This window comes from Boleophthalmus pectinirostris, unplaced genomic scaffold (assembly GCF_026225935.1).
Source record: "Boleophthalmus pectinirostris isolate CB_2022bp ecotype Guang Dong unplaced genomic scaffold, ASM2622593v1 HiC_scaffold_6, whole genome shotgun sequence".
Classification (NCBI taxonomy): domain Eukaryota; kingdom Metazoa; phylum Chordata; class Actinopteri; order Gobiiformes; family Gobiidae; genus Boleophthalmus; species Boleophthalmus pectinirostris.
This window is the reverse complement of record NW_026571447.1, coordinates 21283873-21310402: the sequence shown is the minus strand read 5'-3', so window position 1 is coordinate 21310402 and position 26530 is coordinate 21283873. Positions and strand designations below refer to the sequence as shown.

At 40.4% G+C, this 26530-nt stretch overlaps 2 protein-coding genes across 4 annotated transcripts; both read right to left on the bottom strand.

Moving 5' to 3' along the window:
- Positions 1 to 771: 771 nt before the first annotated feature.
- tmem147 (transmembrane protein 147) lies at positions 772 to 7460 on the bottom strand. Of its 3 annotated transcripts, none has more exons than XM_055164268.1 (9): positions 7336 to 7377; positions 7038 to 7084; positions 6853 to 6941; positions 5217 to 5286; positions 3457 to 3522; positions 3244 to 3380; positions 3064 to 3148; positions 2871 to 2992; positions 772 to 1943 (listed from the first exon to the last, which is right to left on the bottom strand). In XM_055164268.1, the coding sequence occupies exons 3-9, from the start codon at positions 6927 to 6929 to the stop codon at positions 1823 to 1825; spliced, it is 678 nt and encodes a 225-aa protein (XP_055020243.1). In that variant the 5' UTR covers positions 6930 to 6941; positions 7038 to 7084; positions 7336 to 7377; the 3' UTR covers positions 772 to 1822. The 3 variants fall into 3 exon arrangements, with proteins under 3 accessions (XP_055020243.1, XP_055020244.1, XP_020793088.1); XM_055164269.1 differs by having other exon boundaries at positions 7038 to 7077; positions 7336 to 7370; XM_020937429.2 differs by lacking the exon at positions 7038 to 7084 and having other exon boundaries at positions 7336 to 7460.
- A 10082-nt stretch (positions 7461 to 17542) lies between these two features.
- Positions 17543 to 22974, bottom strand: sult2st3 (sulfotransferase family 2, cytosolic sulfotransferase 3). Its single transcript, XM_020937482.2, has 6 exons — positions 22777 to 22974; positions 20699 to 20907; positions 20038 to 20164; positions 19876 to 19970; positions 19325 to 19505; positions 17543 to 18066 (listed from the first exon to the last, which is right to left on the bottom strand). The coding sequence occupies exons 1-6, from the start codon at positions 22913 to 22915 to the stop codon at positions 17951 to 17953; spliced, it is 867 nt and encodes a 288-aa protein (XP_020793141.1). The 5' UTR covers positions 22916 to 22974; the 3' UTR covers positions 17543 to 17950.
- Between the last annotated feature and the right edge of the window lie 3556 nt (positions 22975 to 26530).

Sequence of the window (26530 nt, the reverse complement as noted above, 5' to 3'; positions counted from 1 at the left end):
GAAGTGATGGAGCGGGCTTTATGTAGGACACACAAACAAGCAGCAGGTCAAACAGCTACTGTGGTGGGGGGAAGCATACTGGTCAAATTTCAAGATCCAGTGAGATCCATGCTTTGAGTAGATTTGTTTCTGCGAGTCTTATTTTCTTTCACACTGTGGTACTGTAACTTGAGCTGTGTGGGAGAAGCAGCACCTTTAATGCCCTCAAATGTCCTTGCACAATGATGTAGGTCTATTGATGCTGTTTCCTCATCAAAAAACAAACCTGGAGTTGTGTGTTTGAGTAATCCTTTATTATCATTATTATTATTATTATTATTATTAGGCTCAGTTCCACCTTGTGCTGCCATGTACTGGTAGTTTTCAAGTTAACAGAAACATTTTACTTTTAGTTTAGAAGACAATGGAAATTCCATGAAATCATCCAAATGAGTGCAGTGAAGGTGTATGGAGTTTAAAAACATTGTGGAGTACTTCCTGGACTACCATGACATCCACAAGGAGGATTTGTGTGCTAAACATGTGACTGAAACAAAACACAACTCCAGGTATGTTTGTGATTAGGAAATATAACAGATCAGAAAACTGCGTAATATGTGCCCTTTAAGCCTTTATGTGTCTTAACTCTATTCAAAGTATTAATAATATTCTAGTTTGATTGATCAGATTCTAGTCTATCTAATATTATTTATTGTGATTATTGATTGCTTGCATGTTTCCTACTGTTCTTAAACACTGGAATTTCCTCATTATCTTATAGGAGATGAAAAGTGCAGTATTAAAATTACTTTATTGTACACAACACACAATTGACAACAAGACTACCAAGTATAGTTCTGTTAATATAAACCAGCTGTGGCTAAACTTTTTTTTCCCACTGAGGATTAGCAGAACATAAAAGAAGCAGATGGCTACAGACTGGTGGTCAAAGCAAGTAATCATTCAAATATGTGCATTTAGCAGAGATTTGAGACCACTCCTTTAGTAAGGCATGAAACATAAAGGTCTGTCTCCTACCAAAATATTTCATACTGAATTTATTATGGTGCAGAATTATAATCCTGCAAAGAGGTTCTCTTTATGGTAATTTGGGAGTAATTCTGTATCTGTCCCCCAGGCAGTAGCTTGTTGTGGTATAAATTAAACTATATTTAAGATTTTGATTTTAAATTCTATAAACATAACCAAAGCATAATGCCATATAAGATAACAACTGTAATGCTGATTTTATTATTAATTAGAAAAACATTAGGCATGATGGCCAGGTTGTTTATGTTATAATATGGCATTTTAGTCTGACATGATTCTGAAAACGGAATGAGCCTCACATTTGGGCTTCCAGTTCCAATGCTGAAATCTAGGTGGTTAAAACGTAAAAGGTCTCTCTGAACTGAATCATCACTACCCAACCCCCAGTACCTGCAGCCAATTATTGATCAGTGCTAGTGCAGCCTCTGCGGCTCAGTGAGTGAAGGTGATAGTTTTCACAAGAGGCATTGCCTATTTATTATACTGGTTTAAACTAATAGCGCAGATACGGTTCCTTTAATTCTCTTAAGTCCCATTAACACTCATTAATTTTAATTCATTAGAAATCTCTCTATTCATCATCAAATTTCACAACATCTTATACTCCAAGTATAAAAACTAATACTAAATCAAATCATTACAACATGTAAATCTTAAGATGTCAGGAGTTATTCAAATCAGACTACCATCTTGGTCTATAAAGTCCCAGAGGTAATTTAACATCTTGTTTCATGTATTGAACCTCTGTCCAGTCTTGAGTCCACAAGGATTTTCTCTGGTGGTTGTGGCGCCTTTAGTTATTGTGGACCAAGGTGACGAAAAGAAAGAGTGAACAAAGAGAGATGGCACCGGTCACCACAGCTTTCACCAAAAGGACGGTCCAGCTGCCCAACAGGAAAACGTGAACGAACAACCTAAAAAACACACAAGGCAGGAAAGCATAAATCAATTACCAATATCCAGTACAAATATTCAGGTATAAACTGCCAACATCTGCCAGCATGTTTAAAATGTAATAAATGGCAAGGTTTTTTGGGGTTTTGCAGCTCCGCAGACCTAGGCCCTATTTCAAGAGTTTCAGAGTTTATTTAACTCGAATTTATTTGAGGAGAAAAGCCATGATCAGTGGACTCCATCAGAGAGGAGGGCATGACAAAAGTAAACCAGAGGCTTTCATTTTACAGGGACGAGAAGTTATGTGACTGTGTAAAAGTTAAACTCAGGTTTGCTATTAAAACAGGACGTTAAGTTAACTTTTTAATAAATAATTAGTACAATGCATTAAAACACATTATTTTCCACAAGTTTGGAGCTAATTTAATACAATTTTAAATTTAAAACTAATTTTACACACCATCACTAACCACATGTTGCACTAAAATTTCCCATATTTCAGCTATTTGGAGTGTAGTAACATAAATTGTACTTTTAAATACATTTAAGAAATTAAGACAACAAATAACTAAATATATTGATCTATTTACTGGATTTCAAGCTGATTATCTTGACCAAACTAATTTAAGACATTGTCACAAATGGTGAGTTGTGTTACATTATACTGTAAATTACAAACTGAAACAAAAAACTGTAAACGTGGAAAATAGATTCACTTAAAAATTAGATCCTCATCATTAAATCTTTTTTTTTTAATGTTTCCAGTACTTCTTTAAATGGATAAGTGAATTGTCCAATCAGAGCTGTCCTCCAGACAGATTCTAGCTTAACCCTGAACCCGGTTAGGTTCACAGAGTGAGTTACTACGGTGACTAACTCAGGGTTTAGGTTAACTCTTTGTGAAGTAAGTGCAAGTGATCAATTATGATGGTCTGTCTGGTGCTTACTCCATGAGGAATGCCTTGTAGACACAAAGAGTCAACAGCACAGTGACTGGCAGTCTGTAGCTCTTAGGAAGGTCGTATCTGGTGAACATCCACACAACTGCTGCCATTGCGATGTAATGGACCTAAAAACATTCAAGATCTGGTTACATTTATTCCAAGAATTAAACTAAGCAGCATTAAACAAGATACTCACCAAACTAATGTTGGAGTCGAAGCTCATCTGAATGTATTTCCAGTCAAACTCAATGCCTCTGGCTCCAACCCACAAAGGAAGACATCTGAATAATGCAAAATAATGAACAGGATTTAAATTAATGTGATAATCAAGTAACTTTTAAGCCAAAATGAATACCAAGTTGAACAGAAAGTTCACCTGGACATTATCAGTTCAGCTGTTGCCCAGCCCATAGCAGCCACCATGATTTTGTACTCTCCTTTACCAGCATTACGAGACATGACTAGATGGAGGCCCAGCAGGTCGGCCAAATCTACCGTTGCCTTCATGAATTCCTGGAGACAACACAAGGTAGGTTTTAATCCCATAACATGGAATGTAAATAATGATAGGTGTTCATGTCAAACATACCCCAACAAAGTCATAAACTCCGGCTCCTCCTTCCCATGTTGGAAAAAATGTGGCCAAGAATAACATCTGAAGTGAAAACAACTGTACTTAGACAGAGTACTAAACGTTGAGACAGTGATGGCATACTGACCTCTTGTAACTCTGGCCCAAATAAACTAGTCAAAACTAGTCAGATTTATAAATAACTGTTTAATGACCAACAGTTGGTACTAGAGCCCGACCGATATATCGGTTGGCCGATATTATCGGCTGATATGGGCAACTTTAGGCATATCGGCGATCGGCCGATATGCTTGCTGATAGAGGCCGGTTTTTCACGTGGGCATGTTATACCTCGTTATAAAGTTTAGACTCTCTACATTCTGTTCCTTTAATCCAATTTACAGACGGATAAATGTCCTAATATGTGGCTCCACATCAGTGTTTATCTACGGAGTCATTTGTGTGTGTCCGTACTGTCCCTGAACACACCACAGAGTCGCGTCACTCACGTGTGTTTGTTTACACGCGCAGACATAGATCCAAACACTGAGATTATATTCTTTTTACGGACAATCGGTTTGAGTCTGGATTAAAAGGTCATTTATTAGTGCGGATTTGTGATGTGAGGAGGAGCCTGTATGAGCGGTGAGTGTTGGAAATATGTCGACTCTGAAGCTAGTTTTTGTCATTTGTTATGGGTTAGCTGCTGTAGCTCCCGCACATGAACAGACTGTTTTCTATTGGTCTGTTCTAAAGTGACTATATTGGCCATATATTTGCTACTGGACCTGCACTGATATGTAAATGAGCTGTGAACAGACGTGTGAATTATGACATTTGCGCATATAATTAATTACCGCGGCGCGCACGTATTTACGGCTAAAGGCTAATAGCGCTACTTTCTTTACTAGTTATGGGTCCGTCGCGAACGAAATGACTCTTAGAACCGGCTCTTTGAAGCGAACGACGGGAGCCTGATCCTTATTGGGAGCCGTGTTTTCTGTTTCTCTCACTTTTTTTCTCTTCACGCCGCGTGCAGATTCGTGGTTTGACAGCGGCAGCGGCTAAAAACGAAACTTTGAGAAATTTGCGTGTACGTAGGATTAAAAAAAAAAAAAAAAAAAAAAAAAAAGAGCATATTTGACTGTAGTTTAGCATAAAATAAATAAGTCCCGGTTTAGTCCTTTTTCAGTCCTGGTTTAGACCTGGTTCAGTCCTGATTCAGTCCTGGTTTAGACGTGCTTTAGTCCTCCTTGCAACAAAACAATCCGAAGAGCCACTTGGGAGCCAAAAGAACCAGCAGCTTTTAGTGAGCCGAGCCAAAAGAGCCGGTTCTCTAAGAAGAACTGGAATACCCATCACTAGTGTCTAGAATGTGATGCAAAAATGCCATTAAGCCAACCTACTGTCTGTAAATATGATGTAAAGAGACAGAATAACAATAAATGTTGTCTAAATAAACCCAATTTAAAATCCACCAGAGCCAAGCCTAAGTTTTTTTAAACAATTCAACATTTACAGTGAATTTTTACATCACTAAATATATCGGCGATTATATCGGCTATCGGCAGCTCCAACTCCCATTATATCGGTTTCATATCGGCCACAGCAAAATCCATATCGGTCGGGCTCTAGTTGGTACCCAAAGTTCAAGCAGATGGAATGACAGACTATTAAACTATTAACAGTAAAATTTTTTCTTCATTCTGAAGATTTAGACCTGTTTTTATTTAGACCTAACTATATGTACAGTATAGAAAAAAATACAATTATCTTACCTTGCATAGCTGCACAAAAAGATAGGTGGCGCCAGCCTGAACACACCTCCAGAAAGCATTGTACTCTGATCTGAAGGAAAAAAAAAGAAATTATCTGCAAAAACATATATTTAATATAACATCATGTTAAAAGACAGGACAAAAAATGGCATTGTGCATTGAGGAGTTTGTAATGTTGTAACACAGGTAAAAGGACAGCGGCAAAGTAGAAGGGATGTTGAGAAAGTTACATGACAGTAAATGTGACATTACATTACAGAAACAAATGTTTCTCACTGATAGTTGTTGATCTATTGAACTGTATATCTGTGGGTGTTGAAACCTCTACATTCTTGAATATTTCTCTACATCTTTCCCTGTCTTATGCTGTTGTAAATCTTCTGTCTAGAAAGTATGGAGTAAGAAAGCTTTCAATGCTTTCAAAAATATTCATGTGCAAAGAATAGAAATCAGTTTACAAATCCAGTTTACAAATATTTGTAAACTCTCAAATGAGTCCAGTCGTACATAAAATATATTGTGTGTATTTTATCCATCAGAATACGAACTGAAAAGTTACGATGTCAAAAATTACAATTACAAAATGAAAATTTACGATTACGCTTTCATCAGTATGATACGAATTCACAGACGGGACTTTACTGTCAAAAATACGTCATCACTTCACAGACATTATTTATCGAGCAGAAGAAACATCGATCAAGATCAAGACTGCACATGCTTAAGTTATTGCAGAGAGTAAAAACGGAGTAATGGCACAACAAGGAGCTACAACAGTGACCAACCTCCTCTGAACGGGAAATTGCACCTATATCTTAGATAACATAGTGGAGCCAGTTGGCTAACATCAGCCGTGACGTTATCCCAGGGCTAATTAGCAAATATCTGCATTTTCTGCATGTTTAGATTAAAACATTTACGGCTACAGCCACAGTGAGCAGTCAGTCAGTCTTAACCTTCATCTCAGCTGCATTTCTCGCATGAAATGTGACCAAAAGTTCCTCGGGACGCTGAAATGTCCCAGTTTACACCAAACACTACCAAACTTAACCCTCTTGATGGTCGCTGTTGTAACTCCTTGTTGTGCCATTACTCTGTTTTTACTCTCTGCTATAACTTAAGCATGTGCAGTCTTGATCTTGATCGATGTTTCTTCTGCTCAATAAATAATGTCTGTGAAGTTCATAGTCATACTGATAAAAGCATAATCGTAACTTTTCAGTTCGTATTCTGATAAAATACACATGATATATATTATTATGTACGACTGGACTCATTTGAGAGTTTACAAATATTTATTTTATGCGCAACTACAGCCAAATAGGCACGGATTTCCCAAATACTAACGGATTTCTATTCTTTGCACACGAATATTTTTGAAAGCTTTCTTACTCCATAAGAAAGCCTTTGGGCTCTAATCTTGAATTGTGTAAATGCCCTTGTCAAACCAAAGTAGTAGTAGGGTGCCAGTAACGTGTAATTGTAATATCATTTGTAGAACTTCACGAAGTTTATTAAACATTTTTATCCTCCCCATAAAGAGACCTGTTGCTAAAACACTGCATAAGTTTATGGGCAAGCACACATCATATTAGTCTATAAAATACTACTCATAACATTTCAGATATACACTCACAGTCCACTGCACTTGTAGGTTATAAAATACGGGAAATAGGCCAAGGCAAAACAGTTTCCGAAATGAAATAAGGTCATGGTTCAGCTCAACTGCAGAGAGAAACAAACATACACAGTAAACAAGTATTTCTGAACAATTGAGTAAGAGGTTAAACATTATTTTATGTGGCAAGAAATTGTATTAACCTGGGTTCACTTCAAACCGAACCACTGAACACAGTCCATGCTACAAACTCAGAAACATTTAAACAAGTTTTGTTTTGACATTTGAAGCTTGAATTGACAGTAATTAAATATAATAAGATGTTATTATACTTGATTATCCTGGATTAACAGCGGCATTGCTAATGCTACCAGCTAGCTAGTACGCATGTGTATGCCGTACGTGATGATTTAATGTAAACTAATACAATAGTGCAACATATAAATCTGTCTCGTTAGCTAATAACGAGTCAAAAAACGCTGTACTTAAAACATGTCTTACTTATAGCCAGTGACAGTTGACGCTGTCTAAAATCAAAATCTTGAATGAATGTCCAACCCGAAATGGACTCCGACACGGAACATTACGAACTTAACGTTCCGTAATGTAATGGTTCCGGTTGGTCTTCTTCTTGTTCTAATGACTTCCGGCAGGCTGCGCGCATGTTTAGTGTAATGCTGCGCCCTCTGATTAGTATACAAAAAAAACTAACTTGCTTGTCATCATGATTAATTATGTTTTTTCTGCAGTTCCTGTGGGGATTAGCAGGTCCCTATTCGCAGATGATGACGCTTTGTGGAAGAGACGGAGAAACATAGCCCACAGGCTGTAATACCTGTATAATAATGAATGCCAGAAACCAACATCTTGAGCACTATTGGCTGAACTATATCTTGAATGAATATGAATAATTTGTCTTATATTTCATCAGTCACTGTCCTACACTTGCACAGTGTTTGGTTATCACAATTACTACAGTAGTAGTAGTAGTAGTAGTAGTAGTAGACCGTACATGCTTATAATTGTGTACCTCTTTATTCATAAAGTCAGTCTAGAGTATTTCACAGGATCAATGCACACTTTTATAACTTGACCTTATATGTTTTACTGTCTACTTCTTGGTCAGGTCATCATTATAAATGACAACATTGACTGCTGGTCAATAGAGGGCACAAGTGCGGTGCACCAGCTAAACTGACCTAGATAAAAAAATAAAGTCTTTATTTTGTATTAGGCTATATGTTTCATATTTTGTTTAAAATTTAACATGTATCTGCACAGGCATATTTTAATAATGTGAAATGTGGCCATATCACTTTATTTGATTCATGTGTTTGAGTGCGCCGTGTCAGAGCGAACTGAATGGAGTTCTATGTGTGGCAGTTGTGGGGTTAACAATTTGAAATAGTAATAAAAATTAAGTGGTGCAACAACAACACCCCAAATCTAGTTTGGGGAAATTAACCTCAGCATAAAGGCACACAAACAACAAAACAAAATAAAAAAGAAAACAACTGGAGGAGGAAGAGGAGGAATAGGAGGGAGAACAGATCCACATGGTTAATCTATAGGCTTATTTCTCCATATAACTGCTTTGAGCCCCCCTATTGTCGGGTCGTAGTTTGCACACAGAACACAGCATAGATGGAATTTTGTCTGCTTTTGTTTTCTTTCCTGATTCATGGAGCAAAGAAGAACATGGATTGCCTGGACAAATCTAGACTCATTGCTGTATCAGTGGCCTGTATAACAAATACAGAGAGATATCCTTCTGGATTTCCAAGCAAGGACATGGATGGACATTGGTTTCTGATTCTTCCTGGATTGTCACTGCTGAATTCGAACAAGATTTGCTCGGTGAGCTTTTGCAATAGACTTCATTTAAGTTGATTTTAAAGGAAACTTGGAAATATTCAAAGGACAGTGTGCCTCCTCCATCCATCATCCTTCAACTCATTTCAAGCGCTTGTATCCGCGATCTCGTCCTTTCGGCCACTACCCAGAGCTCATGACCATAGGTGAGAGTAAGAACGAAGACTGTCCGGTAAATTGAGAGCTTCGCCTTTCAGCTCAGCTCCCTCTTCACCACAACGGTCCAATACAGCAACCGCATCACTGCCGAAGCTGCACTGATCCACCTGTCAAATCTCATGTTCCGTCCTCCCCTCACTCGTGGACAAGACCCCGAGATACTTGAACTCCTCCACTTGAGGCAAAGACTCACCACCCACCCAGAGAGGGCAAGCCACCTTTTTCCAGTCGAGAACCATGGCCTCAGACTTAGAAGAGCTGATCTTTATCCCAGCAGCTTCACACTCGGCTGCAAACCGCCCCAGTGAATATTGTAGGTCCTGGTTCAATGGAGCCAACAGGACAACATCATCTGCAAACAACAGAGATGAGATCGTGTGGTCCCCAAACCGGACCCCCTCCGGTCCCTGACTGCACCTAGAAATTCTGTCCATAAACACAATGAACAGAACCGGTGACAAAGGGCAGCCCTAGCGGAGTCCAACATGCACCTGGAACAGGTCTGACTTACTGCCGGCAATGCGAACACAGCTCCTGCTCCGGTCATACAGGGACCAGACAGCCCTTAGCAAAGGGCCCCGAACCCCATACTCAAAGAGCACCCCCCACAGGATGCCACAAGGGACACGGTCGAATGCCTTCTCCAAGTCCACAAAGCACATGTGGACTGGTTGGGCAAACTCCCATGAACCCTCGATGTTACGGCCCCAGGCCTTAGTTGTAATATTTCTGCAGAGTTCTCTTGATTCTTGCTGCAGGAGTCCTGGTCTGTGATTGGTGGAGCAAGTCGACGCCCACCTCACCTGCAGCCACCTCCCCCTATTTAAGGAGATTGCCAGCACCTGTTCGGGGCTGCTGGCCTTGGTGGCCAGTATGCCATTTTGGTTTTGTGTTTGTGTGTTAGTCTAGTTCTGTTTTGTGCCTTTTTTGATTTGGTCACTCGATTCTGTTTGTGGGTTTATGTGGTTTAATTTGGGGAACTTGTGTTTTAGTTTAGTGTGTGTCCCTAAGTTTTACCACTCATTTTTGTGTAAGCCTGCGTGACCCCTTTTCTGGCACAAAACTCTGTTTATTCTGTTGTTCTGTTTCTTAGTTTAGGTAGTTTTCTGTATATTTTTAGTGTTTTGTTAATTTACCTTTACATTCCTGTTAATTAAACATTACTTAATTTATTCCATTTTACATCTTGGTTTTATTTTTGTTACTTCCCTCACCCCAAACGAGCTGGGTCGTAACGAACCGGTGACAAAGGGCAGCCCTGGCGGAGTCCAACATGCACCGGGAACAGGTCTGACTTACTGCCGGCAATGCGAACACAGCTCCTGCTCCGGTCATATAGGGACTGGACAGCCCTTAGCAAAGGGCCCCGGACCCCATTCTCCCAGAGCACCCCCCACAGGACACCACGAGGGACACGGTCGAATGCCTTCTCCAAGTCCACAAAGCACATGTGGACCGGTTGGGCAAACTCCCATGAACCCTCGAGCACCCTATGGAGAGTGTAGAGCTGGTCCAGTGTTCCACGGCCAGGACGAAACACTACACTTTGCTTTACATATTATCTAACATTGGGACTACTTCAATGTATTCTATGCAGTAGAAGTAAGCACAGTCACTACAGCTAACTACCAGTCACTGGGTGAAATTCCCCTCCAGTTGTAACTAACTAGTGAACAGTCAAATGGGTGAAAGTCCCTGCTCTTTAGCGAAGTGAAGCTGAAGTGAAACAACTATACTGTACATATTATGCACTGTAAATGTAAAATGTATGAATACAAATGTAAATTTAAGTATGTTCTGAACTGTGGCAACATGTAAAAAAGAAAAGAAAAAAAGGAAAAAATTTGAAGGAAAAAAATTTAAAATCATTTTGAAAAAAAAGGAAAAAAAAGAGAGAGATGTTCAGATTTATATGCAGACATTTGTGTAGAAGTACAGAGTGTGACAACAGAAGCCAGCTGTATGTTTGTGTATCCTTGGGACATGATCAGTCAAACTGTATGGTCTAACTGTATGTGTAGTATGGAGTAAGAAAGCTGTCAAAAATATTCGTGCGCATAAAATAGAAATCCGTGCGTATTTGGGAAATCCGTGCATATTTGGCTGTAGTTGCGCATAAAATAAATATTTGTAAACTCTCAAATGAGTCCAGTCGTACATAAAATATATTGTGTGTATTTTATCCATCAGAATACGAATTGAAAAATTACGACGTCATGAATTACAATCACGAAATGAAAATTTACGATTACGCTTTCATCAGTACGAATACGAATTCACAGACGGAACTTTACTGTCAAAAATACGTCATCACTTCACAGATATTATTCATCGAGCAGAAGAAACATCGATCAAGATCAAGACTGCGCATGCTCAAGTTTGTAGCAGAGGGTAAAAACAGAGTAATAGCACAAGAAGCTACAACAGCGACCAATAAGTGGGTTAATTAAAATCTATTGTAAAAATGTCTTGAATTCGGGAACCGAACGCTGCTGTATAATATTGTGTAGAAACACCTCCTTTGAACGGGAAATTGCACCTATATGTTAGATAACATAGTGGTAGCCAATTGGCTAACATCTGACGTAATGTTATCCCAGGGCTAATTAGCAAATATCAGGTTCTCTGTATGTTTAGATTAAAACATTCACGACTACAGCCACAGCGAACATCAGTCAGTCTAGTCTAGTCTTAATCATATATCTGATTTAAATTTGAAAGTTACACCAGTCCATATATTACCACTAGGGCATGTAAACCCTCTGTGCACTACACCCAGGTGAAACTGGGATAGAGCAGATGAGCGGCGAACCCCAGACCCCAGCAGTTGTGGCTGTGTGCTCACTGCTCTGATTAGCAGGGTTGCCGTGTCTCTTCTTGCACTCTCCCATGTGGAGGTTTACACGAAAGTTACTAGCCGCAACTGGCCATTAAGAAATGCCAGAGCTGTAGCATATACTGTACACCGCACCCAGAAGCACTCATTCCAGCTTAATGCTTATTTTCTTGCGTGACAGAAGGGTCCTGCTGACACATAATTCTCCCTCGCCATAACTCTGTTGTATAGCACATAGCACTGTTGTCATCCATTCATTAGCCTGTAGTAGTAAATTGTCACCAGTGGAGAGTTGAGGCTAGGCAGGAGAGACCTAGAAGGCTGAATCATAATATGTCCGGTGTGTGTTAAACATTTATGAAGACCATTCACTTGATTTGAGCACCCACCGTACTACACCCCCAAGACGTACATCAGGGCTGCAATTTAAAGTAATGAGCAGAAGCACCAGATTTGATGCATAGACTGTATGATTTGATGTCAAATTTTCTCAAATTTTCAGACTCTCCCACAGAACTTCATTCAGTTTGTTCCGACCATAGACTGTATATATGAGTAGCTATAGCTAATGCGCTAGCCACAGCATTCCAAACAGGAAGTGCGCCAGGGGGCTTTTCTGACTCCTTCTGATCCTGGCTCCAATTGACTTACATTGGGATCTTGTCGCCCCTCTCTCTCTCTCCCTAAATCAAGATATGAACAGAAATAACAGATCAATCAGATGCCTTCATTCCCCAAGGTCGCTCCAGCTAGCATTATCAACAGGTTTGATTGACAGCTGGAGTGTTTCGTTGCTAAGTAAGCCCCCTTCTAGCTTTTCAGTGGGAAGGGCAGGCACATTTAACAACCTCACTCATGCTCTTGTGGTTGCTATGAAACTCATGGTCAGATTTCCAAATATGTCTGGCTCAATATTCACTCCTATAGCTGTTAGTGCGGCTTCATAGAATTTTTTCACGTAAGTTTACCCTACATCACGACCGGAAGTGCCGGAATGTAGGGTAAACCTATGTTAATGTTTTTCTATGGAAAAAAATCTGTGGAAATGTCTTGCATATTTTCCACCAGATTCATAAATCTGCCTACTCATCACCAAATCTTCATCCAACAAGGTCCACAAAGGACATATGCTGTCCATGAAGAATTTATCCACAACTATCAAGGTAAGAAAGATGAAAACGTAAAGGCGAACGACGACTAGCATCCTGAGCAAAACTAAGGTTATGATCATAAATAAAACATAAGTAACTTGTTCACTCAGACTGATTCTATAATTAAAATTAAAAATCGATTTAATGATGTAGATATTAGCATAGACAGAGAGATTTGCGCTTTTTTTTTCTCTCTTTTTTGAGCTTTAAGTCAAGTTACAATGTTTTTTTTTTTATGTATTATAATTTTATTTGCAAACTACATACATTACAGAATATAGGAACCAAACAACGCACAAGATACAAGACAAACATTACAATCAAAGATTACATACAAATAAGGACTAAAGACTATATCAAGTAATAAAGTATCGTGCATATATTAAATACTGCAATTATATATTTGTTTGAATATTACACAATGAGTTAATGCTTAACCACTGAAATCTGATGTATATGTTTAAAGATACCACTATGTGAAACATATAAGTTTTTAAGGTATTCCCTTTGCAGAGATGAAGGTTGTGTACTTCTAAGGAAATTCTTTACAGAGCAGCTGATTTTTTTGCAGTTTATTTTGGCTTTGCTAGCACCAAGCCAAAATAAACTTGGCTGTAATTTAAACCTGGTGGTCATCCCCTTATGGTAAAGGACAACGGAGATACTTCAGGGAGGACCCAAGGCGTGAACCTGCTCAACATATTATTTGCATATTCATACTGATGTTTTAAACATAGGCCTTCAGACCACCTGATGTAAGTCCTGTGTAGCTGTAGGCCATCAGGGACAGTGATTTGACCCAGAGCTCTGTATTAGAATTGTATTGAATAGGGAATAAATTTTTGTAATTTCAATTGATCGATTCCAGTCTTTATTTCTCTGATAGAACACACCTAACGGGACAAAGGTGACAGGGGCTGGTGGCAGTGTGGACATTTGTGTGTGTGTGTATGCGTGTGTGAATGTATGTCTGTGTGAACGTACATGCACATCCACATGCATACAAGTACAGACACTCAGGCACACATTCACATACATGAACCCACACTCACCCATGGTTGACTTGTGATGCATTAAAAAGTTGGGTGTGATGCATTAAAAGTATCATGGAGGTAATATGCTTGGAGGTAGACCAGAGAGGGAAACCAGAACAGTGGGAAGGCCCTGAGGGAATGGGGAAACATGAGCCTAGGCACCTGTAGGTAGACCCCCGCACTCAACAACCAGGCAACAGCAGAAAGAGCCCAGCCTTCTAGGGACCCGAGGCAGATAAATATCATGCCATGTTCCTAATAATATTAAAGTAATATTTTATATAGCCTGTCTATCCCATCCCTGTTTCTTTATAAAATAAAGTGGTGTGTGAGTGTATGACATTGCGTGTGTTTGTACAGGTGTGTATGAGTTTGTGTGTGTGTTGTGTGTGTATGTATTCTCAGGACATCATCATGTATTTAAATTTGGAGCAGAAAGTGTTTGGCTACCAGACAAAGAAAAGAGTTACAAACAGGGAGATGAATAATCAAATATGTTAAATCATAGAAATTACGTTTGTAGGAAATTGAGGAAGGTGGGCCAGGATGACTGGGGTGCTGTTGTGGGTGGTAGATGTGTATTCCAGAGAGATATAGTGAGTGAGCAGGATTTCCCAATGTGTCAGATGTATGCTATGCCTTGATTTCCAGTACATAAGGATAGTTTTGTTAGTGACAGTTAGGGCCACAAGGTTATGTTTATGGTTTGTGTTATCTATTGTGATAATTGAAAGGTCTCCTAGAAGGCAGAGTGAGGGGGACATGGGGATGCGAAAACCCATAGAGTGGAATAGTGAGTCCGTGATTTCTTTCTATAAGTGCCTGATGGGTGTGCAAATTTTGTGGATTGTGTGGAATTTCCCCCAGGCTGTCAGAGCGGATGCTATGGTTGTTACTTTGAAACATGGATGTCGTTTGATTGATTTGCTGAGAGGGGCATATCTGAAATCTGGAGGTCCTTACAGAGTGTTTTTTCTATGTCTAGCCAGGCGTAATCTGAGTGACTGGGGTGTGTCCACATGTATATGTACTGTAACTGATTAGCCAGAGAGTAATGATAGAAATGTGGTGCATCTGGTCTCCTGTTGCTTTGGATTTTTGAAGTGTGGTCAGTTTGAACCTTGGTGGCTTATTTTTTCAGTAGAACTTAGTGAATATTGAGTGGAGGGTAACTGAACCAGGTGTTGGTGAATTGGGTTGAAATCAATGAAAAGAGATAATGTTAATGGCCAAGTATGTGATGTGACCGGTGCATAAAGAAATATGTGAAGTGTGAGCTGTCGCTTCCCATTTGGTGTTGTGCAATGGAAGGATGGAGGATTTTGTCCAGTTTATTGAGTAGTCAGAGATATTAGAGAATAATTTAATGAGGGTTATTGTTTCCTGCAGGGATGATTGTGGTTTCTGGAGTGTAAGCAGAATGTCATCAGCATAGAGATTAATTGTATGTTGCATTTGAGTTGTTTGAAATCCTTATTTGCGGGGGTTCTGACGGATGGTTATTGCTAATGGCTCAATGAAAATGGTGAATAGGGAGGGGGAGAGTGGGCATCCTTGCCTAGTCCTCCTGTGCAGTGTGAAACGTTGTGATGTTAGACTATTAGTAATGGCACTGGCTGAAGGTGAAGTGTACAAATTTTTAATCCAATTAATAAATGATTCCCCAAAGCCAAATTTGTGTAGTGTGGTGAAGAGAAATTTCCAGCTTACCCTGTCAAATGCTTTTTCTGCATCTAAGGTTGCTATGATGGAGTCTTCTTCTTGTAATGATGAGTAGTGGATTAAATTGAACAGTATTATTAGATGCCTGTCTACCTTTGATGAAACCTGTCTGATCTGGGTGAATTATGTGAGGGGTGATCTGTTCTATTCTATGGGCAAGGGCTTTGCTAATGATTTTTATGTCTACAATGATGAGAGAGATAGGGGGGTAATTTGATGATAGGGTGTGATCTTCTTTATTTGATTTGGGGAGGAGTGAGATAACAGTTCATGTGTTCTGGAAATTCTGACTTTTGTTTAATTTCAGTTATTGCTTTGGTGAATAGTGGGGCTAAAATGGACCAAAAGTGTTTATAGAACTCAACAGTGAAGCCATCGGGACTGGATGCTTTGTTGTTTGGCATAAGAGTGAGGGCTGTGGAGAGTTCTTTTTCTGTTATCGGTAAGTCTAACATACTAATCTGTTCTGTATTAAGCTGTGGTGTTTTTATGTTCCTGAGAAATGAATCTATATCTTCTTGTTTTGGGTCCTGTTCAGATTTCTGAATATTTCATTTATTTGTAGTATTTTTCTTGATTTCGTTAGATTTGATTTGCCAAATATTTACCAGATTTATTGCTGTGATGAGGGTTTATGAATTAAGAATAAAGTTAGTTTATTTACAATGTTGTTAAGTTGGAATTGATATTTCTTGGTTATTCTTCTTTTTCTTTCTTTTTTTTTAATGAACAGAAAATTAAATGATTTTACCTCTTAAAACTGTTTTGCCTGTTTGCCAGAGAATTGTGGGTGGTCTTTGGGGAATAATTTCTAAGAAGGATGCCCACTCTCTTTTGATATGAATGTTGAAATCTGGGTCATTGAGAAGGGATAGGTTGAAGTGCCATCTAGGGGCCTGTTTGTTGCTTGTTTACTTTCCATGTAATTGTAACTGGGGCATGGTCACTGATGATGATAGGGTGAATTCTTCAGTCGGAGATTTCTAATATAATTGAGTTACTGATCTGTAATAAGTCAATACAGGAGTATGAATGATGGGCCGGTGAGTAAAAGGTGTATTCTCTAGAGTCTAGTGGTTGGGTGTTGTAAGCGCCAACTTTTCCAAGACCAAAATCCTTCATGAACTGGTTTACTCTTTCAGTAGATTGCTAGAAGCATTTGTTGCTTGTGTTATTGGAACGGTCAAGTAATGGGTCTATGATTGTGTTAAAGTTGCCTCCAATTATGACTGGGCAGTTGGAAACGTTTGACATGGAAGAAAAGAAGGGAGTGGAAAAAAGAAAGGTCATCTGTATTTGGGCCGTAAATATTACTAATTGTTACCAGGCTATTGTTGATTGATGTATTAATAATAACAAAATCCTTCAAGGTCTGTGATGGTTGTATTGTGGATAAAAGCTTTTTTTTTTTTGCTTATTAATACATTCATGCCTCTTTGTTTGGAATTGTAATGAGAAGAAAAAGAGTGGATGAATTTTGAAGTTTTTAATTTATGATGGTCTATGTGTGAGAGATGGGTTTCTTGTGATAAACAGATGTCTGTCTGTAGATTATGAAGATAATTGATTATTTTTATTTTCTTTGTCTGGGAGCCATTGCCACAAATGTTCCAGATTACGATTTTAAGGGATGCCATTTAAAGATATTTTTAGACTATAAGTTGTACTGATGTGGATGTGTCTGTGTATGTAATTGAAAAGAAAGAGTAAGCCTATGTGTGTCCATGTACTGTGTCCATGCGTGTCTGTGCGCATGTTTGTCAGCTATGTGTATGTGTGTCTGTGTGAGTGCGTGTGTGAGTGCGCATGCGTGCTGGTATGACTGGTATGGTAGACTTTATACATTTATATATACAGTCTACATGTTTTTATATATATATATATAAGCTTACTGAATAGACACAGCTGGCCATAGGAACGGAGAATTGCATGCATATAGTAATAATACATTTATTTAGCTTCATAATAAGAAAAAAACAAGATGGTTTACCAGCACCTGTCAGATTAAAAAATACAGTTTATAATCATAATTGATTAATCGACTAAACTTCCCCATCACTGGTAATGATATAATGATATGGCCTTTAGACATTACTTAGCAGAATACAATTTTTAGTTGCTGCCGCAGGAGAGTGGAAAGACATGTTTACACTTGGAGTTACATAAACTATCACCTGTCAGTGCTAGTCAATGCTAATGAAAGAAGTTAAAATGTGTAGAAAAAGGCACAAGTTACACATATATATTATATATACTGGGAATACAAAGCAGCAATGAGAAAATTACATGATTTTCTTATTAATGAAATGATGACTAAAGGTTTAAAAGACTAGATATATTGATCAGTCCAGGTTCCACGGCAGAGTGAAGCTCTCTCCCTCCAGCTCTTTCTTGATAGTGGAGCTGAAATGTCTCACCTGGTCACAAGTAAAGTGTTTTTTCCAATCTCCAATGATGCCTGAAACACAACTCATATCCATAAAACTAACGCATAGTTTTATAAATAAATAAAAAAATGGTATGAGCTATTTTTTTTATTAATATCTAATAAGTTAAGAGAAATATTCTTAATTCATCTTAATTGAGCAACTCCTCTTGTATCCATGGCTCATCTAAAAGATTTTAGTTATGTTCAGTGTTGGGGAGTAACTGATTACATGTACTGGAGTTACATAATCAGAGTACAAATTATGAGTAACTGTATTCAGTTACAGTTACTGTTTCAATGAGAGGTAATTGGATTACATTTACTTCGTTGAAATAAGTGGATTACACTGCGGTATTTTGCTGTTTTTACATTTTGGGCTAAATCCCCCTTTTCTTTTTTTGCTGGACACTAAACCAGGTTTAAACCAGGTCTAAAACCAGGTCTAAACTAGGTCTAAAACAGGACTAAAACCAGGTCTAAACCAGGACTAAACCAGAACTAAACCAGGTCTAAACCAGGTCTACAACCAGGTCTAAACTAGGTCTAAACCAGGTTTAAACCAGGACTAAAACCAGGTCTAAAACCAGGTCTAAAACCAGGTCTAAAACCAGGTCTAAACTAGGTCTAAACCAGGACTAAAACCAGGTCTAAGCCAGGATTAAACCAGAACTAAACCAGGTCTAAACCAGGTCTAAAACTAGGTCTAAACCAGGACTAAAACCAGGTCTAAACCAGGACTAAACCAGAACTAAACCAGGTCTAAACCAGGTCTAAAACAGGTCTAAAACAGGATTTAACAGGACTAAACCATGCTGTGCAGACTGTGTCTCCTCCTCTTTTATCAATAATATTTTTAATACGGTTAAGTAAATACTGGGCTTTTCATTTTCTTTTAGCAGATAAAACATCTTATGTTAAGATTTCCTCATCTTTGCTACTTTACAGCAAACCAAGTAATCCAAAGTATTCAGATTATGTTACTCACTTTAAGTAATTTAATGGATTAAGTTACAAACTACATTTTTGGGTATGTAATCTGTAATCTCTAGGGGAATACATTTTAAAAGTAACCTTCCCAACACTGGTTATGTTGTGCTTCTTGTTTCCTTCACAGTAACTTCAGTTCTGCCCATCAATTTAAGGATAACAACTCTATACAGTTATAAAATCCTAAAAACAAAGGATAAAAATGGGCAGTATAACCACAATATGTTCACTGTCTCTTCATCTACTATCTATCTGGCTACTAATTAAACTGCTGTTAGTAGTGGTAATAGTATTTACTGACCTTTTCTGAGAAATGGAGATTTGTCAGAGTCAATGTAAACCTTTGGTATCAGACTGAAGTTTGACATGGGATTGTTTTTCATGGTATTGAAGCTGCAGTGGTATGCTATTTTATTGATCACTTCATCACTCAGATTCTTCCCCAAAAAACTGGACATGCTCCTAACAGCAGCAGGCAGATCCTAAGAGACATGAAAAGGTCAATAATAATAATAATAATAAATATAGCCACAAGTGGCACATACTGTATATTGTCATTGGAAAGTACTTGTGTCCAGTAACACACCCATAGGATCCATTGTCAATGACGAGTGCAACCTCTTTACTTTGCTTGCATGCCCACTGTACATTTTTGGACATTACTGGTTAACAATTACAGTTATGCCACTATCGCGGCAATTTTGCATACCCTATATTTCGGAGTGAGAATGACAATTACTGTAAGGAGATTCTTTCTTGCGATGGCACCGGCACCAGTTGATGAAATGAGTATTATTGTAACAATAATAACAATAATGCAGCAAGTTTTCTTAAAGATGTGGCACCCTTTACCTCCTTCATTTCTTCATATGTGATGTACATGATGCGATCTCCAAGCTTGGTGTTTCTCCAGCTTTTTACATGATCTGTCCATTTTCCAAATGCCACTAAGATAAACACATTAACATGGGTCTTTATAGCTTTCAGAATCAACTCAAACACTTACAGACTTACATTTTCCCTCAAGAAATTTGTCCAAAAACTCCTCAAATGTTCCCGGATCTTCCAGAAATGATGCAGATTGATGGAAATAATAGAATGAAACAACAACGTCCTTGGGATTCCTCATCACATAGATGACCTGATAGAGAAATTAGGAGCATTAAACTGAATAATAAACAAATGTTTGTTTTGTTTATGTTTTGAAAATCTATAGCTATAGTCACCAAAAACAATGCATTAACAGATTTCTTATGTTTCACTTTGCACACTCTTGCATCTCCCTTCCCTTTGCTCCCTGTGCTAAGTTACTCTCCTTCAGAGCGCTATCACAACACCATTACCATGCATCCTGCTAGTGAAGCTACTGCACATCAGGTTGTCAAGTTGCTGTGCACAGTTTTGTATCATGTTTTTGTATATTTATAGAAAATTGTCATATGGGAACATGGAGATGTAGGCTGATCATTGGACAACATCTTACAGCTAACCATTAGGAGGGTACAAATAGGGTCAGGGAGAAATAGCTAAAATGATCAAACATGCATGGATGACATCTGACACCTCTTCAGGCATGTATATTATTATATTGGCAGAAAGCTAAAAAAAATTTCAGACTTGGAATGTCACTACACCACCATGATGTGTAATGTCTCTAATGGCGTTATGACCTAACCTTTGCCTTAGACTGATGAAAGGATGCAGGCATGAGCTCATAAGGGAAATGCGAAACCATCCCGCGGGGAGATTTGAGCTGGTCCATTACGACAGATAACCTCTCCTCCTCCAACCATGGGATTCTGTCATAGTTAGGGATCGTCTGGATTGGAGTCAGATCTCCATCATTCAGGATCAGAGGAAGAATCTCCTGCATCCAAATTGTACCTGCAAGAATAAGTGAAAAGGTTAGCTTATGTCTCTATTTGATTTTTTCTATGTAAGCAGAGGTCACCTTGAACAGAATTTACCCAGACTTGATGAAGAAAAAAGTTTTACTTCTTAAACATATAGTATACTCTCTAAGTAAAGCATGCTCATTTTTTAGGTGATAAAATATAAATATAATATAAAATATCTGTATTCCTACAGATTAAAGGTCCTATATTATGCAACATTGATTCTTGGAAGCTTGAAGCCATGTGCGACCAGATGACGGCACAAATGACTAAATATTTTAATTTGGTGAGTAATGCCATCCCCAATCAATTATGCTTCCTTTCATAGCTCCTTTAGCATAGAAAGCTCGGGAGGTTCCTAACCAGCGGTAAGGAGCTATGAGATATGTATAAATAAATCAAGTGTACTCAAGAGACTTTACCCCTATAGAAAAGTCACATATTCCCACTAGAGAAACTGCACTTCAGTGACCATACCTAACATGCTTAGTTGATAAGATGAAGCCATTGCAAGAGTGTGATGTGGGTTTGTTAATTGGTTATGACTGCCCATCAGATTTAGCTCCCCTGGAAGTTGTTACTGGACAAGTAAACAAGACTTTTACTCAGAAAACTATACTGTGCTGGAGTATTATTGGGTCAGCAAATCCCCATTTAGACAGGGAGGACAACCAGAGTTTTGTGCATCATGTCACAGTACAAGAAACGTGCTTACCATTAACTACTGATGTGCTTAAGGTCTTAGAATCAGACTTTAATGAGAGAAACTGTAAGGACAACTATGTGTCTCGAGGTCATGTTTGCTTCATACAACACAGTAGTCCAAAGGCCTGAAGGACACGACAAAATGTCCCTCCCTTTCAAAGACAGCCACTCACTCTCCCAAACAACAATAAACTAGCCACTATGCGACTGCAACACCTTAAGAAAAGGCTAAAGGCTGACAAACAGTACCATGAACATTACAGTCTTCATGAATGACACTACAAAGAGTTGTGATGCAGAACTAGCTCCCATTGTGTCTGGGAGTGAGATTGTGTGGTACATCCCACACCACCTGTACCACCTTAAGAAGCCTACAAAGTTGAGAGTGGTCTTTGATGATTCTGCAAAGTTTGTCATCTGTCTGAACGATACACTCCTCACTGGCCCTGATATGACTAACTCTTTGGTGAGTGTTGTATGGCTTTAGAAGGGGAACTGCCAAAATAATCTGTGACACAGACAAGGTTCATTTTAGGTGCTTTGCAGAACACTTTTTTTTTTTTTTTTTTTTTTAAAGTTCGTGTTATAAAAATACATAATAATCCCTACATAATCCGACCTTTGTGAAAGGTGAACATGAGAAGTTTGATTTCACAAAAACTGCATTATGCTCTATGAGACATTTCTTTCTGGAACAGAGCCTCTGCGAGCTGCAGTACCAATGGAGTGGCCACTAATCGATCTCACTCACAGTAAGAGGCGGAGTGTCTCATCCAGTTCTTATTATAAACCCATGCCATGCATCTATTAAAATAACCTGAAATAGTAATAATAATAATAATAATAATAATAATAATAATAATATAACTATATATAATATGAGCCCTTTAATGTTTAGAAATGCTTTAGGAAATATTACTTTTATTTATGTTTATTTTATTTTTTTCAGTCAAGACATCCACCCCACTTGGGCAGAATCTACAAAACCTGTAGCCTATATTTTGGACCATTACGCATTGATAAAACGAAAAGCGTTTATATACTGCCATAAGTAGCCTATTGTGTGATTGTGTCGTGTCGGCAAATTTAGACATTATGAATTGATATTCCGAAGTCTACATATAAGCAATTTTGCGACACATGGGCTACTCACCGGACTTCGGAAATGTAACAGCTAAAACGTCGTCGTCTTCAAACTTAAATTCACGCACAAACTTTAAGCTCTTCTCTGAGTGCGTCAGATTGGGCAGCAACAGTCCGTGGTACTGAAGGTATAACTCATCACACGACATTATCGCTACTGAATTCGGTGTCGTATCTCAGTTTACGCACCTTTGCAGACTTTATGTACTTGTGGTGTTGTTAACGTCACATCCATGGTCACGCCTACAATGAGAATTTGGTCTGTTTTTTTTTTTTTTTTTAATCCTGAACGCATGAATGAGACATGTCCGTACTCGACCCGTCCTTGACTCGGTCCTGCATTCGCACGCGCTTACACACACCCAGCCGTCCACCCACCCACTCACCCACTCACCCACACGCACACGCACGCACACACACACACACGCACACACACACACACACACACACACACACACACACACACACACACACACACACACACACACACACACACACACACACACATTTTATTTTTTTCCTGGATGTTTCTGGTGAGTTCCCTTCCATACATTGGCGGACACACGGGTCTTTTACTAACCCACGGGTCCATGTAGTATTACAGCTTAGAGGTTAAGAGATTGTCTCTGCATTGTCCTTTCGGTGTAACACAAATCCCTGCTTTGCGCACAGTCGAGGATTTAATCATTATCACACGAGGGGAAACACAGAGCCCCAGTCCTCAGATCACACAGTGACTGAGAGAAAGAGAGAGAGAAATTAACCTCACGCTATCCTCGGGGTCACATTGACATGAAGAAATTTTATTTTTCATTCTCGCTCTCTTGGGGGGTGTCAATCAGACCCAAAAAAGTATTTTCAAATAATTTCTCGTCAGGCTAGAAAATACATTTCTGGGTCTGATTGACCCGCCCCAAGAGAGCGGGAAGTAAAAAAAAAAAAATCTTCAGGTCAATGTGACCCCGAGGAGGGCGTGAGGGTTAAGCGCGCACTCACGGGATCGGCGCCTATCGGCCCACATTTCCCACTATCCCACAAGCTGAATCTGTACAAAACAAAACAAAAAACAAAGTCACATATATGCTTTTCTAATTACTAGTTTACAGATATGGCTAAACGAAAAAACATTACCAGATTTGGGAAATGTCACAGCAAATACATCCGTGTCCTCCACTGTGAAGTTCTCAGCAAACTGCAGGCTCTTTTTGGAGTGAGCCAGTGGAGGCAAAACAAAACCTCGATAGTTGACATATTGCACAGAAGTCATGCTGATATTCACCACTTGCAAAACGCTCTGCAAACTATGGTGAAAGCTGGACTCTGCTTTCCTTTTTATAGGCAGGGCTTAACCGCCCTCTGTGTAAGTGAAAACTACAGCAACTTTGATTTTCCATTGTTAACTGTTACCTTTGGGGTAATGCAGGCTTTCACTTTGCTCTGTGCATCAAAATGATGAGCAAAGAATGTTTAAACTATATCTAGTTATATAAAAATGTTCATCTAAATTACATGGGATGATCTAAACAAGATAGAGGTGGTGCCACGTTAAGCCTGGTCATACTTCTCTAATTCACATAGGAATGCCTATGGTTAGTGCAATGTGCATGAACAGAAGTGGTAGTGTGAATGAGTCAGAGGTAACAGCTCATACTATTGTGGCCATTTGACAATGGGAGCTTTGAGAGGCAATACCCGGCTGATAGAAAGAGAAAGGGACAAAGGCGAAAATGTGGAAAGGCCTCTTTTACCCATCCATCCATCCATTTTCGTCCGCTTATCCGGGGCCGGGTCGCGGGGGCAGCAGCCTAAGCAGGGACTCCCAGACTTCCTTCACCCCACGTCCTCCAGCTCCTCCGGGGGGACCCCGAGGCGTTCCCAGGCCAGCCGAGAGACATAGTCCCTCCAGCGTGTCCTGGGTCTTCCCCAGGGCCTCCTCCCGGTGGGACATGCCCAGAACACCTCCCAAGGGAGGCGCCCAGGAGGCATCCGGAACAGATACCCGAGCCACCTCAACTGGCTCCTCTTGATGTGGAGGAGCAGCGGCTCTACTCCAAGCTCCTCCCGTGTGACTGAGCTCCTCACCCTATCTCTAAGAGAGCGCCCAGCCACCCTGCGGAGGAAACTCATTTCGAGCGCTTGTATCCGCGATCTCGTCCTTTCGGTCACTACCCAGAGCTCATGACCATAGGTGAGAGTAGGAACGAAGACTGACCGGTAAATCGAGAGCTTCGCCTTTCGGCTCAGCTCCCTCTTCACCACAACGGTCCGATACAGCGACCGCATCACTGCCGAAGCTGCACCGATCCGCCTGTCAATCTCACGTTCCGTCCTCCCCTCACTCGTGAACAAGACCTCGAGATACTTGAACTCCTCCACTTGAGGCAAAGACTCCCCACCCACCCGGAGAGGGCAAGCCACCTTTTTCCGGTCGAGAACCATGGCCTCGGACTTGGAAGAGCTGATCTTCATCCCAGCCGCTTCACACTCGGCTGCAATCCGCCCCAGTGCACATTGCAGGTCCTGGTTCGATGAAGCCAACAGGACAACATCGTCTGCAAACAGCAGGGATGAAATCCTGTGGTCCCCAAACCGGACCCCCTCCAGCCCCTGGCTGTGCCTAGAAATTCTGTCCATAAATACAATGAACAGAACCGGTGACAAAGGGCAGCCCTGGCGGAGTCCAACATGCACCGAGAACAGGTCTGACTTACTGCCGGCAATGCGAACACAGCTCCTGCTCCGGTCATACAGGGACCGGACAGCCCTTAGCAAAGGACCCCGAACCCCATACTCCCAGTGCACCCCCCACAGGACAGCACGAGGGACACGGTCGAATGCCTTCTCCAAGTCCACAAAGCACATGTGGACTGGTTGGGCAAACTCCCATGAACCCTCGAGCACCCGATGGAGAGTGTAGAGCTGGTCCACTGTTCCACGGCCAGGACGAAAACCACACTGCTCCTCCTGGATCCGAGGTTCGACTATCGGCCGGATTCTCCTCTCCAGTACCCTGGCATAGACCTTACTGGGAAGGCTGAGGAGTGTGATCCCCCTATAGTTGGAACACACCCTCCGGTCCCCCTTTTTATACAGAGGGACCACCACCCTGGTTTGCCAGTCCAAGGGTACTGTCCCCGACCGCCACGCGATGTTGAAGAGGTGTGTCAGCCAAGACAGCCCCACAACATCCAGAGACTTAAGGTACTCAGGACGGATCTCATCCAACCCTGGAGCCTTGCCACCAAGGAGCTTGCCAACCACCTCAGTGACTTCTGCCAGGGTGATGGATGAGTCCGCCTCCGAGTCCCCAGCCTCGGCTTCCTCCTCGGAAGACGTGACGGTGGGATTGAGGAGATCCTCAAAGTATTCCTTCCACACCGCCGGACAACGTCCCCAGTCGAGGTCAGCAGCTCTCCCCCCGCACTGTAAACAGTGTTGGTGAAGAACTGCTTCCCCCTCCTGAGGCACCGGACGGTTTGCCAGAATCTCTTTGAGGCCGTCCGATAGTCCTTCTCCATGGCCTCCCCGAACTCCTCCCAGCTCCGAGTTTTTGCCTCCGCGACCACACGGGCTGCCTCACGCTTGGCCCGCCGGTACCCGTCAGCTGCTTCAGGAGTCCCCCGAGCCAGCAAGGCCCGATAGGACTCCTTCTTCAGCTTGACAGCATCCCTTACTTCCGGTGTCCACCACCAGGTTCGGGGATTGCCGCCGAGACAGGCACCACAGACCTTACGCCCACAGCTCCGAGCAGCTGCATTGACAAT